This window comes from Haliotis rubra, unplaced genomic scaffold, assembly GCF_003918875.1.
Source record: "Haliotis rubra isolate DU_JTF1 unplaced genomic scaffold, ASM391887v1 Scf2, whole genome shotgun sequence".
In the NCBI taxonomy this organism is placed as follows: Eukaryota; Metazoa; Mollusca; class Gastropoda; order Lepetellida; family Haliotidae; genus Haliotis; species Haliotis rubra.
Window position 1 is genome coordinate 1,060,971 of NW_025766002.1, and position 16,659 is coordinate 1,077,629.

The 16,659-nt window shown below is 40.9% G+C and overlaps 1 protein-coding gene across 1 annotated transcript; it reads left to right on the forward strand.

Moving 5' to 3' along the window:
- Positions 1-1,613: 1,613 nt before the first annotated feature.
- On the forward strand, positions 1,614-15,205 carry LOC124275316. Its single transcript, XM_046710814.1, has 2 exons — positions 1,614-2,313; positions 12,641-15,205. The coding sequence occupies exons 1-2, from the start codon at positions 2,077-2,079 to the stop codon at positions 13,064-13,066; spliced, it is 663 nt and encodes a 220-aa protein (XP_046566770.1). The 5' UTR covers positions 1,614-2,076; the 3' UTR covers positions 13,067-15,205.
- Positions 15,206-16,659: the final 1,454 nt, after the last annotated feature.

Consider the following 16,659-nt stretch of genomic DNA (forward strand, 5'->3'; position numbering starts at 1 on the left):
TGTTGTTTCAACAGTCGATAAATAAGTTCACAGGAAAGAGTGGTTTATTGAAAATATCCCAGTGGGTCTACGATACTTACGTATTTTTACGTAACACGGTCGTCGGTACTCGATGTCCTCACCACTTATACGGATATAGATTTTGTGTGTTTTTTGGTTGTTTAACACCGCAATCAATATTCCAGCCGTATGTAAATAATCGAGTGTGCAGACAGTCCAGTGATTGACATCATGAACATTGATCGATCAGCCAATCATCGAGCCTGACAACCAGATCCTGTTAGTCGAATATTGCGTATAAGGCTACAGGTGTTAAGGCATTTCATAATTAAATTAAATGAATTAAAAGTCTAAAATCATAGACTGTCGTATACGTTATATACTCGAAAAATAGATTGTTTACAATGCTCATCACCAAGGAAACCAGTTTAGTTAGCGTGGCCCAGATAGGTAAACTATACACGTTCTGTCTACAGGTGTATAACTGCGTCTGGGCGGCCCCACAGTCTAGCAACAATCAGTTTAGCTATAGCACCAGACTAATTTCATTGAGTACTCGGGCATTTGACAGGCTTGCTGGTAGTAAATGCGATGCGTGTCTGACACAGAAGCGCTACAAAACACATGTGCTTCCTGGTCTTGGTATTGTGAGTTGCTCCCTGAATGTGTTGTATCACGAGGAGGAAGTACCCCATGCATGTTAGAAATAATTTTAGCAATGGTATAGGTCACACTGGCTTAATCTGCACAGAGTAGAGCGGTTTATCTTACCTCCATATTAAATATGCACCAACTTTTCCTGTATAGCCTTGTCTGTTATTATTCAATCGTATCATAATACACACCATGACTTAAATTAGATCTAACTGACTGACTGACTGAGTTTGGTTTGTTAGCTTTTAGCAATATTCCAGCAATGCAACTCCAGAAATGGGCGTTGTACCCATTCGAAAACGGCGTGACGAGCCAACGCTTTAACCATTAGGCTACCCCACCGCCCCAAATTATATCTAAATCTGAGCAAGGCACAGTGCTTATTTGTGTGCAATTCTGCTCTACAGGAGAAGAAACACAACTGAAAAAACAACGTTTTTAGTAACTTTGTGGTGATCTGGGTTGTTTTGAAAACCTACAGAATTTCGATAAGAACATTTATAATTAAAGCATGACAGATGTCTTCTATACAAATTTGATGTTTTACTAAATGTAATTTAAGTTTAGAAATGTTTCCTTTCTCTGTAAGAAATATTTATTTCTCAATATTTTCACAGTGTTATTAAATCTTTACCGAGAAATGTGTCGGTTTAATTTGACAGTTTTGGTTTCAACATCTGGTCTGGTCTATTTCCTATAAATCTGGTCAACTAGGTTATCTCATTTATAGAGTTCATCTGACCTGCATCTTAAAGTTACCTAACTCCTCCATATCGGACAATAAATATGATATAACTCGTATTCACCCGTATCAAGGTAAATATCACCACATGTTCAGGGGTGGTCGCGGGGGGTCCGCGAGGGTGCCCTGCATTCAGCCAATCAGAAAAGCCGGAGCGTGATAGGTTATTTGAAGTGGGAATTACTGAAGTTTTATTGTTATGGCAGGTAGCTTGCCCGTCGTCTGCCGGTTAAATGACTCATCATCCGTATTGAGTCTCACATGGAGCTGTCGGCGGAGTATACATGCTTGCAACAGTTCATATGCCGCTGAGGTTGTGAACTTGGTACATATCGGCTGCTAATTTGACCTGTACGTCACTGCCTATCGGTGACCGCAACCAACAGTCAGCGGTGAGACGTCCTTTTGGAAAAAACTTCACAAGAAAAAATGTGTTACGGTCTGTTGACAGGAGATTATTGCGGATGCTCGGACCGAACCCGTGACCTATATTTGCATTGAGAAGCAATTAGTTCGTCGTCTGCTTTTAGAAGTGACAGCTGTTGAGCGCGCGCACGCATTGTGATTGTCGTCTGCTCTCAGTGAAGTCCGGATGTGGTGTTGGGTCCGTGCACTGGACTTCATGTGAACTTGCAAAAACAGTATTTTGGAGTTTCATCGTTGTGTGTGTGTCGAGACTTATGGAAAGAGCTGATCACAACAGAATGGTTCCCCCCGAGGGCGCTGACAAGTATACCGACTCAATTGAGTTGTCAAACGCTTGTAGAGAATTCTACCAGTCCAGGCTGAAAAGTGCTCAGACTTTGAAAGAAAAATGGGGAAGTGACAGAAAGACAGTAAATATCTCAGACAGCAATGGAAATGAAAAGAAAAAGTCATCAATTGACATCGCCATGGAGAAACTACGAAGCGAGATGGTAAGTTTTTGAAAATATATCGGTTTCTGAATTTCTTTAAAGTGATTCATATCCTAGGAATGGCTGAGACACATGTGGTAACATATGGGGAATATTGTATGTATTTCAGATGTTACACGCTATTTAAAGTCTAACGACATGGTGGCGTTATTATTTGATATCGACTTGCATTATAGTCACTTTCATTGTTTTGTTTGTTTATGAGCCAACTTTCCGATAGTATGGTGACGTGGTAATAGTGTGTACTGTTATTTAAACTGAAGGTGCGTTTCTGAATGATGTAATTGGCCATTTAGTAACGTTGGTATGATAAACAGCCTAATATAACTAATATAGTGATGAATATGTTCATTTTATAATGAACATATTAACTAAGTGACGTTGTTTTTGTAAAATTATTTCATGTTTATTTATCGATGTGATTGCTAAATATATTGAACAGTTAGCAAGTAGTGAGATACTCATGCACATCTTCTTGTGTTATGGTGTTGAATTATTATGTTAAACATCCATTTTCCCTGAATGCCCATCAGTCTCATATTTGTTATGGTGAAATGTTTATCATGGTGTGAATATATTCTGCAAAACTATTTAAACAGAATCCCCCTCCAGCAGTGATCCCTCAAGGGTTTCTTTGATGGTAGGATTCTCGCCAGCCCTCCAATCCACGCAGACTATTTCTTTGTACAAATATGTTCTGGAGAAACAAATGGACGGCTGAAGACTTTCCCAAATGTCAAGAGTTAACCTCTGGCCATTGGGTCAAACTTTGAATCAAACCGATTCCAGAATGAATCGGACATGCACTAGCACCTTTCTATGCAATGGTCATCAAACGCTGAGATGTTCCGGATTCGGTTCACGTCCTAGACGCAACAGGACTTTATTTGCCCTATTTTGTATCTATCACCCCTTAGTTTTAACAGCTGGGCCATCCACATGCCCGTTTGATCCTAACCCTTTCAATGTCAATTACTCCCTACTTTGCAGTTTAACGAGGACAAAAAGTGACCTTTTGATCTCTTTCTGAACTGAAACCTTTCCACCTTTCAACTTTATGCTTAATTAATCATCACCATTTCCAAAGAATAAAACTTGAACAATTTCAGTTTGATAAAGTTTCATGGGTTAATGTATTTGTTGAGGGTGAGTCTGTCACCACTAGCCCCAATTCAACCGACTTAATAGCTCTCTGAAAAACACTGATTCGTCTCTCAACGTCTACATTGTAAACAGCAGTGACTCACGATACTCTTACAGCGATCTTTGACCAGTTCGACAGCGCTGATATCGGATCCTACCTTTGTGGCTGTTACAAGGGCGATTATTGCTCGACATTGGGTAATTTACCTGTGCATGCAAGCAAAGAATATGCATATATCCGGTGTCAGACAGCGCTTGAGACTAATTGAAGTGACGGACAGTTTGTATGGGTTACTGATCAAGCAATATATTCGCCACGGTGATGTATGCCAGTCAACGTTAAAACCGATGGGTAAAGGGCACTGCCTGTACATATACCAGTGCTGTACATACGGCATTACAGTCATGGCCTGCTGTTTGCTCACTAGTGCATTATCACACCCATTCCAACCGGCGACAGCGCGATTCAATTGACACAATACTGCGCTTGGCGATAAAAGAATCGGGTTTGAATCGTATAAATGTCAACCAGTGATATATTCGGGTATATCGTTAATGCAGCTGGAATAGCATATGGCGTTATTTACCCGAGATAAATTTAGATAAGCTGGGATGAGTCATTCCTAGAATTGAAAGGATAATTTTCTTCAAGAATTGCAGTCGACCTATAGCAAGATCCGTGTAGAAATTATGGCCTTTAGAAAGTTGTAAGGAAAAGTGAATCTAAAGGAGTCGGTGTTCAGTAGAGCAGGAGCCATCATGTCTAGGTGTCGGACGGCTAATTTACAACTTCATTTAACATATTTTGAACTTATAGCTGTTCAATGTCGAAGTCACTTGAAAGCGGTCAACATGCGCTTTTGTTAACCTATACAGCCATGAAATCACTTGGAACAACTGAACTTGCCTCCCAGCTCCCCAGCGGTAATAGATACCCTCACAGCTCCTATAATTAACTGATTTATAAATACAATACTTCCTGGGTATTGAATAAGTCAATGTCATTGAGTTTAGCCATAACGGCTTTCTGTATATCTTAAAATGAATTGTGTGTGTATCCATGTTGTGTGTGGTGCTGAGTGAATATTCATTTACGCCGCTTTTAGCAATACCTCTGCAATATTAAGGCGGGAGAAACCAGAAATAGGTTTCTTTCTACCAAATCGAACCTGGACCTTCGGTGTTATTGGCGAAGACCTTTACAACAAGCAGTTCACCCACCACTTCATGTGATAAGGATGTACATACATGTGTAGGAACTGTAGTGCAATGTGCACGAGTGTCCTGTAATGATAAGAATTTTACAACTGTTTGAAATCCGTTCAGGCTCATGTAAATATGTGAGGGAATGAAACAGCTGACGTACATACAACATGTTTACAGTTATAAGCTTGGAGCTTATTTTATTAATACTGTGGGCGGTGTCAATCAGTATCGTGAAGTATGCTGTGAGGTTCCGCTGACATTTTCACACAACAATAAACAAAACGTTTATGACCTCATTCACCCACGCTGTAACTATAGCACTATCTAGATAAGCGGAGACAAAGGAACAATATACCACATGGCCAATTAAGGCAATTAAGCACAACAACCCCAGCTCTCAGTTGGGTATTAAATACATGTCATTTCTCACTGCCCTCCTCTCTTAACATTCCAATCTGCATGACACACGGATTAAATATATACACAGCACAATAATACACGCTCCACTTCGCTGTGTAAAAGGAGTAGGTGGGAAAACGTAACCTTGCCGAACCTCTATTTAAAGACGTATTTAGCTAACAGTCTCTGCAGGCTCATCTTCCAGGATGACCCAGTTTTGAATTTGATGTCACTCCTTCTTTACAACATATTACTCATACATGATCATCCTGTTGGAACAAGGGATAACACGTTTTGAAAGATTATTGAATATTTGACGCATTTGTGTTAAGTATTTTTCGAATTACGTTTACAGTTTGAATGTGTGGCGGATATTTTTCGAGTCACATTAACAATGTTTGTTTAACCAACTATTGCAAGTTCGTTTGCGTAAGGAATGTTACAAGTTAACCCACAGTAACATTCGTCCGTTCGTTTACGTCATAGTTCAAGCCACATGATTTATATGCGGTGTTTGTCCACACGTTAGCGGTGTATATATACTCCCAGTGGGGTGTATATATTATATTTTAGCATGATATGATATGAAATAAGGGTTATGGTGACAACAGCTGGCAGCTACGTAATAAATACAGACCTAGACGTTAAGTGATAATGAATAGTCAGGGGTAGTGAAGACTGAGCAAGTGAGTGAAAGAGTTTAGTTTTACGCCGCACTCAGCAATATTCCAGCTATATTGCGGCGGTCTGTAGATAATCGAGTTTGGATCAGATCCAGTGATCAACAGCATGAGCATCGATCTGCGCAATTGGGAACCGATGACATGTGTCAACCAAGTCAGCGAGCCTGACTACTCGATCCCGTTAGTCGCCTCTTACGACAATCAATATTCTAACCCGGACCTTCAAGGGTAACTGAGCAAGTAGTTTCATGTTTCATATGTAAAAGTTTTTACTGATTTCTATTTTGTATGTTCGGTATATATACAAAGAGGACTTATAAGTACAATTGACTGTGCGTTTTAACTATTCAAATACAAACAGACCATGATATTTCTTTGAACAGTATTTCAACTGACATAGTCCTATTGGTGGATGGTGTCAGTCGCCTGTGTTTCACCATTTGCCTACCGTCTACAAACAGCTGATGTATGTGTGATGATGAATGCCTATCCGATACAGTGGCGGTAGATTAATCGAACCCACAGAATGACCGACAACGATTGCTGATACATATTGATCACATACACTTACAGGACATACATTGGTTGTCGTTGTTGGCCTCTATATATAGATACACTCTTTCAAATGAAAGGAAACTTGTCGGATAATCAGGTATACTGTTCAAATGTTACCAGATGAAAACTTGCTGTAGCCATTTCTTCCAATGATTTACAAAATGGTAGCGTTTTCAATAAGAAACAAACATGTTTTATGACATGTTTCTGCGACATGTCAATTAACCGCTACACGTGAAAAACAGAATAAATTCAATGCATTCCGGATTATGACAATGACATGATGAATATTAAATAGTGGTATTTCATAAAATGTTAACGTGAGGTATTGGCATCGTACTTAAATGAGACATAATCATTAAGCTTGGGTTATCTACGCTGAGGTCATCCTTGTTTGGGGCGATTCCTGGGTCTGTCACATTCAAGGATTTCTCACTGTTAGTCACCACTGATAACCCTGTTGTATACACTCTGGTGGAAAAATCAGCGTCAACCATGTTGACGTCTGGCGTGGGAAACTCCATCTTGAAATAACCCCACTGTTATCACACGGAGGAGGGAGAAGGCTTGAACGTTTGAACCCCTCCTAGAGGGGGACTCAGGACGTGTCCTAATGTTCATTTATTGCGGAGGTTTCAGCTGATGCTGGGACATTCTTGGGACCTTTAGTAAGAACAGCAGCGTAAATCAGCAACAAAATTAGTGAGATTATAGGATTCGAACCTACGATCATAGCAATGTAGCATGCGTAATGGCCACTACTCTGAGCACCGCCTTGGCTATATACCCATGTCGCCTTAAACCTGAAATATGGTTCGTTGTCAGTACAGTACGATCAACTTACGTTCTTCTTTAACAGACTTTCTTGACTTAATCAAATAATCAGGTTTCGGATACATCATGCTGACTGCTGATCCTATTACTCCTTAACTAAGCACTTCTCATCAAACTTTTGCTCTGCACCATGTACTCAAATTATTTCCATTTTTAAAGAAAGACAAAATCCCCAGACAGTGTCATAAAGCATCCCTTCTTGACGTCCTATTATTTGGGTATAGATGAACGTAAAGTTTCTTGCCCAGGGCGTTTGTTGGATACCCCGTCTAGTGCACAATTAGCTTGTCATGGTTTATTGGTATAATCACTCGATAACTATTAGTGCAACAAGGCCAGCGGCCACGCATGGCATAGGTTGACTGGGAAGGTGCTAAATACTACTATTAAGCCATTATGGTATAGTTACCCCGTCCGTGGTATATTTATACACCATTAGACAAAAAGCGCTATTCAGATAAATGGTTTGATTATCGACTGGTATAGTCATATGTCATATTTAACAAGTATCCTGAATGACCTTCTTGCATGAATATCTTCTGGAACAACGTGACTACATTGGTGGCGGAGTGAATGTCAGGAAGTGTGTACAATACATGTGGGCAGTTAACGCAGGAGTTTTCTTAATGTGACAAATCGGTCACAAAATATAATGCAATTCCCTTTTTTTAACTTGTATCATATGTTCCCGTGTGTTTTTAGGTTGACAATTGAATTGCCCTTGCATGTGTTTATGGCAGGTTCCACCGATAGCAGGATACGCTCAACGCTCAACGAACTCCTAGTATCAACACTATGTGATGATGATTTATTAACACATGCGTGTGCTATAGTCAGAATCGAACAACGGAAGTTGCCTTTTGTAGAGATATACTGTGGATATGGAAATGAATGTATTTTTCGCTTTCAACACCAGACAGTAGATCTATATTTCTCTTTTGTAAGACCAACGAAATGAGCTTCTATTTAAGTTACCATCAATATATTTTATTCATCTGCTCACTGTGAATGTAAGTATGGTACTTTCAAACACACTGGACTCAGGCATTATATACCAGTTCGTCTCTGTACGCCTACAACAGTACCGTCTCTTTGCACGACGTTGACCTCCTTTCTAAAAGGATTCTGAAACATTTGCATGATTAAAAAGCTAACATCCAACCCAACTTCAAGTAAGCAGCGGCGCTCTTCTAATGATCTACAAACACGAAACGTGCTCTTTGTCACTAAGACATCGGCCATGAAATCGATTTCAAAGAAGGAAAAACACATTCAAACAGTTTTTCGCTCCAGGTAATTGTTTTATTAAATCCACTTCTATTTGCGGTGTCGCTGACACAACTAAGTCGCGAATTCTAAACCATAGGATCAAAGGAAAGCCCACTACAGACAGAACCGTTCCGAAAGTGCCCAGAACTTTAAAAATGTTTTCCTCATTTGTTGTCATGGCAACCAGGTAGGTCAAGGTGTATTTTGTGATGACTTACTTGAGGAAAATCTGTGAGTCAGACACCCTCCTGATGCCCGTCCCTCCCCCGTCAGGACGCGGATGTCCCCCCTCAGCAGCGTTGCCAACCCCTCATTGGGACGTTACCAAGTCAGTCGTCACTGTCAACACGCCTTGATTCTACCTATGTTTACAGAGACGTGTATTTCCTTATTCCCCTCATCCACAGTATCACTCGATTATCTGTATCAACAAAGGCCTGTCATACCCTCAGTCGGGACTGTACGTACGTAATCGGAATGCTTGGAGCGTTTGTCACTCTCAGTTGATAAACATCGCATGAATGGCATACCTCCGTATTGACATTCACAGGGGATTTAATCACAAGTATTATCAGTTCAAGTAGTCTGTTTCTGGTGTAATGTGAGCAGTGCTATTATAAAAGGGATAGGAGACATGAAACAGTTCGTGTCTAAGCCTATTGAAATGTGACCCCAAGGTGTGTAATATCACTGGCTCCTTCAGATTTGTGATACACATCTTGAGTGAAATTTATATTAATGCGTTGTATGCGATTACAGCCTTTATAGTGAGTGAGGGAGTAAGTATGTTTTTACTCCGCAATATCACAGCGGGGGGACACCAGAATGGGCTTCACACATTGCACCCATGTGGGGAATCGAACACGGGTCTTCGGCGTGACGAGCGAACGCTTTAACCACTAGGCTACCCCACCGTCCCTGAAGCCTTTATAAACAGTACAGCAGACATGAATCAGTTCATGCATAGGTCTACATCAGTTACCGCAGACACGTAATGTCATAAAAGTACCGTTTAACAGTTTTGATATTCACGATGGATGATACTAACCAGTGTACGTCTTAGTTCGCGTGTCATATGTGATCGTATTTTGTGAGTAATATATGCGACAATTCATGGATAGGTCTACAGTTTTAACCCAAGCATATAGTGTCATTATATTGTACGTATGATACGACGCCAGCGTTACATGTATGTTAGTGTGTTGGGTACTTCCGTATTGATCGTGAAAGTGATTATAATCAGTTAAACAGGACTCATTTGATTGTGTTGACGCTGGGCATAAGGCAATGCCGTTGGTCATGATAAACAATACCATGCGTTATGACGGACACACTCATTAAACTGTCACAGTTTTATTTCATCATCATTAATTCCCGTCGCTAGGTTACTGTTCCATCTCGTAAGAGAATGTGTCCCTGGGGTACAGCACGGTGTCTAGCTGGGGTTTATGTGTCTGATTTTATTGACACGACCGAGGTGCATGATTCTCTTATATCACACCATAAACTGGAAATAATCACACGACCTTGACTGTTATGGAGAAATGTCTGAGCTGTAGGGTGAATACAAATGAACTATATTCTCTCCCACCGAGTGATTGAGTCAGTCAGTGTCGTTTGAAGTTATTGAATTGTCAATAGGCATTGTCTTTTAGAAAGCAGTCAGATGTAACGTGTTATATCTGGGTTTACTCTTTCTGGGTAGACTACAAATAATAGTTCTCTTTAGGGTGAGGTTCGAACCGTATTTCTTAAATTTGCTTTATGGTAGTTCTGAAGTTATATCCTTTCGTGTCATATGAAATTTAAGGACAATCCAACAAGATACATGCTGACGTGTCTTCTGGTACCTTTAGTATGGCGACAGCTACGTCTTTCTTCACCAAGTATAAGGACACAACCCATCAGCGGCGTCAGTGTTTACAAAGCGTTTCACGTTTACTTGAACGACCTTTTGACAGAGATAGATTTCCAGCGTGTATTTTTATGGTTGTGGTTTGTTCTAACTGAATTGAAGGAAATTCAGGTTCTGCAGCTTCTTTGAAGATGTCGTCAGTGATCGAGTACTTCGCTTTAAGCACGTTACGTTTCGATTTCGGTTTTACACTCCGCATTTAAGGGCGAATGTAATTGTACCCTAACCATGCTTGAAGTAGTGTAATCAACCATTGGTATAAGATTTAAGATTCTCGGAGAATACATTTGCAACTATTGATGTTTTGGCATCTCATTTTCCGGGAATACTAGTTTCAGATACCTAGGAAGTAGTTCTTGCTGTCACATTAACCTCAGTTTGTTTTCTAATTAGCACCTTACGATTAAAGGACGCTCACCTTTTAATTATCAAGAAAATTAGAACCCTAGCTGATATTCACACAGTCAAACCCGTGACGATCCGGGCTAGAAGTGTTCTTCAGGGGCGTCGGGTTGTCAGAATCGCTGATTGGTTTAAAATCATCAAATCACAATTGGGTAGATCATCATGGCAATCACTAAAATCGTCTTGTCAAGACTCGAATATTGTATAGAGTGGAATATAGCTGAGTGCGGCGCGAAACAGCACACCGACCAAAAAACAAACACATATAGCTGTGAGTGAGTGAGTTTAGTTTTACGCCACTTCTAGCAATATTCCAGTAATATCACTGCGGGGGACACCAGAAATGGCCTTCACGCATTTTACCCAGGTGGGGAATCGAACCCGGCCCTTCGGGTCGACGAGCGAAAGCTTTAACCACTAGGCTACCCCACCGCCCTATATAGCAGTCAGTGTAGGTTCTACAGGTGAATGTGTTTCAGGCCTAATATATCATCTATCTATATCAATATTTCCCGTCTCGTTGGCCAACGTTTATCATGAGCCACACAGCCTTGTCCAGAGGCCAGATGTTTAAGTGACCACTGATGAAAGTAATTAATACTGCCCCCAGACCGTGCAGTAAATGTGTGAAGAGGGACTTGGGAGGTCTGTAAGTTGACTGCGTTGCAGTCACGTGGTATAGACACCGTTCATAACATCGTAGCATGTTCTTCACTTCGGTATACATTTGATGGCCCTGTAGTAGTCATAAAACGTGTGATAGGTGCTGGAAAGAGGTCGTTTTAGACATATCGTATACACTTGAGAGTTGGCGCTGTTTATGCTTTAGACTAAGTAGTAAATCGACCGGTTCTGGAAGTTCGTATGCGCGTATACTGGACAATAAATGTTATTCCCTCGTTATATACAAGTCCTGTTCTGTACAATACGCTACCAGCAAATTCAGCGTAAACAAGACAATAAGGAAAGGCAGGTTCATCTTCAAGAGATGCTTTGGCGCAGATTGAACATTTACTGTACCTATGTATGTAATAATACAAGATCAAGGGATAACGCATAACACCAGTTGTTTACATATTCTGTGTACATTCTCAATCTGTCAGTTTCTTGACCCCTCCGTAGTCTCGGGGCATGTGGGTTAATATATTTCTGTACACAATTCTGTTTGAGCTGTGTGCTAGTTCGTGCAGATAAGGGTTATAACGTTATCTGGCACTGCTACTTCTGGGTACATTCCCTCACAACATGCTGTGGCTGGTAATTTGGAAAAAGCGAAAGATCAGTTTTACCTAGACTAAGGCTTAGTCTCTGAATATATATAATTTTGATAGTAACAAACAAGCCCATTTATATTGAAAAGGAGCCCTAGGGAGGCCAGAGATTCAGAACCTGAACCTGGGGAAATCAAGACTTGCTTTATTTAGGGCTTTAGCATTGCAGAGAGGGCTAGGCAGTAGGGAAATTAATGTGGTTCAGGGACTGTGAGACAGACTAAGTTTTACCAGGCTGTCTGCCCATATCACATGCTGTGTTTTAAATAACACTGTAATGATGAAATGTGTATATACAGAAATTCTTTTTACCTTTATACTTGAAATGGACGGTATATGTCGCTATGTGGCTGAAACAGTGCCGATGCCACGTAAAAGTTAACTAACTCACTCACTCACTCACTCACATGTTGTGTTTTAGTGAAAGCTTTGCCCCAAGATATTCCAACAATGTACCCATCAATCAGCCATTCTCGTAGTTGATACGAAAGTAATCAAGAAGTCAATTAGCCAAAGGCCATTGAAATGAGTTGCCCAATTACACACTGTTGATTCTGATATACTAGTATTGGGCGTGCCTGGAAGATGTGTTGCACGTTCCTACTTGTATGACACCGATATTAACCAATACTCTCCACCTGTTGCAGGCTTCTTTGATGGACCAGGACCTATCCCTGATGAAACAGCTTCTTACACTGAACGAGGAGATTGAGGAACTCAAGTGGCGGAGGAGATACTGTTGGAGCAAGAGTTCCTTCTTGAACAGCTCCTGTGACGTGACAAGCACTGATTGGTCGCAGTCGGACATGTCCATTACCAAGCTGGGGGATGACCTACCACCCAAGTACCCGTCACCGTCAAGCTTGTCTCTGTCCATTGACGATAGCAGGGGCTCGTTCTATGACGACGCCGATAGTGCCAGAACCTTGAGCCGCGAACAATTGAAAGGTTCCATGTCCAAAATGGTTCAAAAGATTCAGAAACTTGAACGTGATTCTTACGACTCTGGTATTAACGAAGGTTACACAGAAACCTCGATCTCCGTTCCTCAGCCTCTTGTGACACACTTGTGATGTAGGTGGCGGTGTCTACGTCCGTGCAACACTACGTACAATACGACGTGCGGTAAAAAGCTGAAACAAGGGTAGTTATTGTCAACACGAACAATATAAATATATCAGCCGACGTTAAGGGCCATTGATGACTGGCGGTATTCTAGTCATACAAATACAAACGGTTGTTCTTCTTATAGATGCAAATATGGCCAGTGATGTAGGCGGAAGTGGTTGGAGAAGAAGTGACCTTTAGTGACCTGAACATGGACGCCAAGCGTGAGGCATCGTGGTTGTGCGTGACTTAAGCGCTGTGTTGAGGACTACACGATAAGACCACGTTGTCGACGACTCGCACGTTGACGTAGGGGCACAAAGAGGACGAAGGTCTCTCACCCGACATTGTTTACATCCGTGGTCTATTTCAGTACACGAGTTGGAGGACAAGAGAATGCTGAAGTAATCATATAGGTGAAACAGTTGCAAACACTTCAACGCTATACCATTTCGCCGATACAATGCAGGAACGCATACTTTAATGTTTTGAAAGCATGCGTAATTGCTTAAGGAGCAAAAGACAGTTTGATACAATCCATCAAGAATCCAATAACAAGAGTTTCAGCTGATACGGATATGCCTTAGGCTTAATATGCCTCTGTGGTTTGAACTCTTAAGAATAGTTGAATATTGAAATACATTCGCATTTTAAAGATTGATATGAAGGTTGTGATTCGATGTTTTGTATCTGAAGATATGGGACCAGAAATGATAAGAAAGTGCTAAATCATGTCACATATAGATCGCATATGAGCCATGCTAGTTTCTTGCCATAGCCATCAGTGCTACTGACATTGTAGCATGCTTCGGGCGATGATGTCATGACAGATCTCTGATTGATTTCGTGTGATTCATATTTTGTCAGGGCTTTGAACAGTCGTCAGCAAACGTTCGATATTATATATTGTATAAATAACAATGTACGAAGGTGCCATAATATTTCTTTTGACGACTGTGTGTATTGGTAACACATGAATGTACATATTGTGATCATTTTGTTTGAATGTATGAATGTATGTATGCTTATATGTCCTATCCTCTCCAGGTTATATACGCAATCAGAGTTCGTCAAAATTAACAAAACTTCAGAGTTTAAGAACTTCACATGGCCAATCATCAGCTTAAATGAAACTAGATTTCATGTAAACTTGAAAATATTTTGTGTGCAACGGTGTATATAGATCAAGAGATGACATTTGTACGTCTACGGATCTGTACTCTCCAAATTTCACGAATGTGAAAACATTCCTTTTATAAATCGCTCTAAATATCAAACATGATATTTCTGTTTCGATCACCCTCAAGAAACAAATTAAGAACTATACGTTGTAACGAGAGGCCAGACAGCACTATTTGATCATATTCCGTAACGTGACACTGTTGATAAGTGTTTGAAAGATATCTAACTGTAAATTCAATACAGATTGTATGATTGTTGCCTTCTGATTAATGCTATTTTTGTATCCTGATTTCCTCTTCCTCGTTTCCTCTTCCTCGAATAGCTGCAAAATAGACGCTGCGGCGTTAAACTCTATTTACTCTCCGACCCACTTCCTTATTACAATCGGTTCCCAATTGCACAGATCGATGCTAATGCTGTTGACCACTGGATTTTCTGGTCCCGACTCGATTATTTACAGACCGCCGCCATACAGCTGGAATATTGCTGAGTGCGGCGTAAAGCTAAAGTCACTCACTCACTCCTTATTACAGTGAGTATTTAGTATCAGTTCCACAAATATAACATGATATTATGACAGCAATAACAGGCCATATTGAACTTTGACATGAATCACTAATTAGCACAGGGCAGGCAGTGTATCTGGCTTTACTGAATATTTACACAGCACACTTATTGTGTATAACCTCTTGAAGGGTCGCGATACTGACCAATGTCCGTTGTCCAATGTCCAATGCAAAGTCCAGGGTATTGTGCACGTCTCAATGCAACCCACAGCATGCTGCCTATCAGTAGATGCTTCTGGTTCCCTGACTGCACTGATGGTGGTGCCACTGTGTTATTGTTAGTCGTATGTTCATGTACATTCATGTTTGTTCTCTATTTATTGACTATTTCTCCATAATAAAATGATATTACACATACAGGTGGCAGTTGTTTTGTTTACATTGTACAGAGAAAGAGTCGTTAGTGAGAGAGTATGGTTTTACGCCGATTTCATTCATATTTTAGTAACACCAGGAATTTGCTTCACACATTGTACCCATGAGCGAAATCGAACCCGTCGGTGTGACGAGGTAACACTTAAACCACTAGGCTACCCCAATGGCCTTATGCTAATGACTGGATTGGAATTCATTGGGAGCAAACCCCGAAGGACGCGACGCCCGGGGAGGTGTACGGGTAGCCCGGTGGTATATGGGTCCTCAACTAACAGCTACGTCCCTCCGTCCTGCCAGGGGTTTTGAATCCAAGATTCGACGCCTTTATGATTTTTCTCTTGCTACCATCATGTCGTGTTCATGCGGTTTACCAAGCCTTACTACCCACACACTCTGCACGTCTTGGCCTACCACATGAAGCTGACACGATGTATTGTAAATAAAATATTTTAAAGCGGCGTAAGGGAGTGCACGGGTGGCATCACAAGTAACACAATGTGTTTGAACCCAACATTTGATTCGGTTATGATAATTTGGTCTTTCAGCATGACTTTAAATGTTTCATATTTTAATTATGAAGTTGTCAAACGGTATGAAAGTGGCGTTAGACTCCAAAAAACATTCACTTTTACAGAGAAGACAAGACTGTTTATGCCACCGAGAAAGACCCCTAATGACGAACACTGACTCATATAGAAAACATAATCAGTTAATAGCTCACGTAATTAATTCATCCTCACCGTGAACGTTTATTTGAAGCCAACATGGAAGAGCGCTACCCGGCAGATCCAAGGCCATCTTTACTTTGTCAGCGTGTCTGATGACGTCATCCACGAGAGACGCAGCCGAGCAAGGTTCAGTTTGATCTCTCATCTCATCCATCAACCCTTCCCGAACCCGCTCCACTTGTTCCATGTTGCCACAGGTGGTTACAAACGCTCACTTCAGTGACCTTCTGAGTTTTAGGCCAGAGCTGCAGCATTATAAAGTTTCAAAATTTAACGATCGTGGCCACCTGTTACGGTTTGAAAGGCTTTACCTGTTATGAACTAGCATGCATTATAGTTTAATAACAATATTTGTACATTTGTTTCGGGAATCGTTGCATAACAAAATAGTTGTGCGGAAATCTGGTGGCGGGAAGCCCTGACAAATAGAGACAGTTGTTGGACAATCTGGTTACAACGGATCACGATGAAAAAATCAAATATGTATCAGAATTTCTGGCCTAAGTCTGTATAAATCACGTTGGACACAACGATGCATAAGAGGCTTCAGAATAATAACATCATTGCCAATGCTATCAAACATCATCAATTTTGATCCAGTTTTGTGACATCCTCCGACAGTTCGTACTACTGCGGGCATTAAGCAACAAATTGCGTGCGACAAGTTGTGGGCACAGGCCCTCGTGTCTTTGCGAGGATTAAATAAAA

Coding starts and splice junctions, on each gene's coding strand:
- LOC124275316 (XM_046710814.1), top strand. CDS start 2,077: ATGGAAAGAGCTGATCACAACAGAATGGTTCCCCCCGAGGGCGCTGAC. Junction 2,314..12,640: donor AGAAACTACGAAGCGAGATG/GTAAGTTTTTGA, acceptor CACCTGTTGCAG/GCTTCTTTGATGGACCAGGA.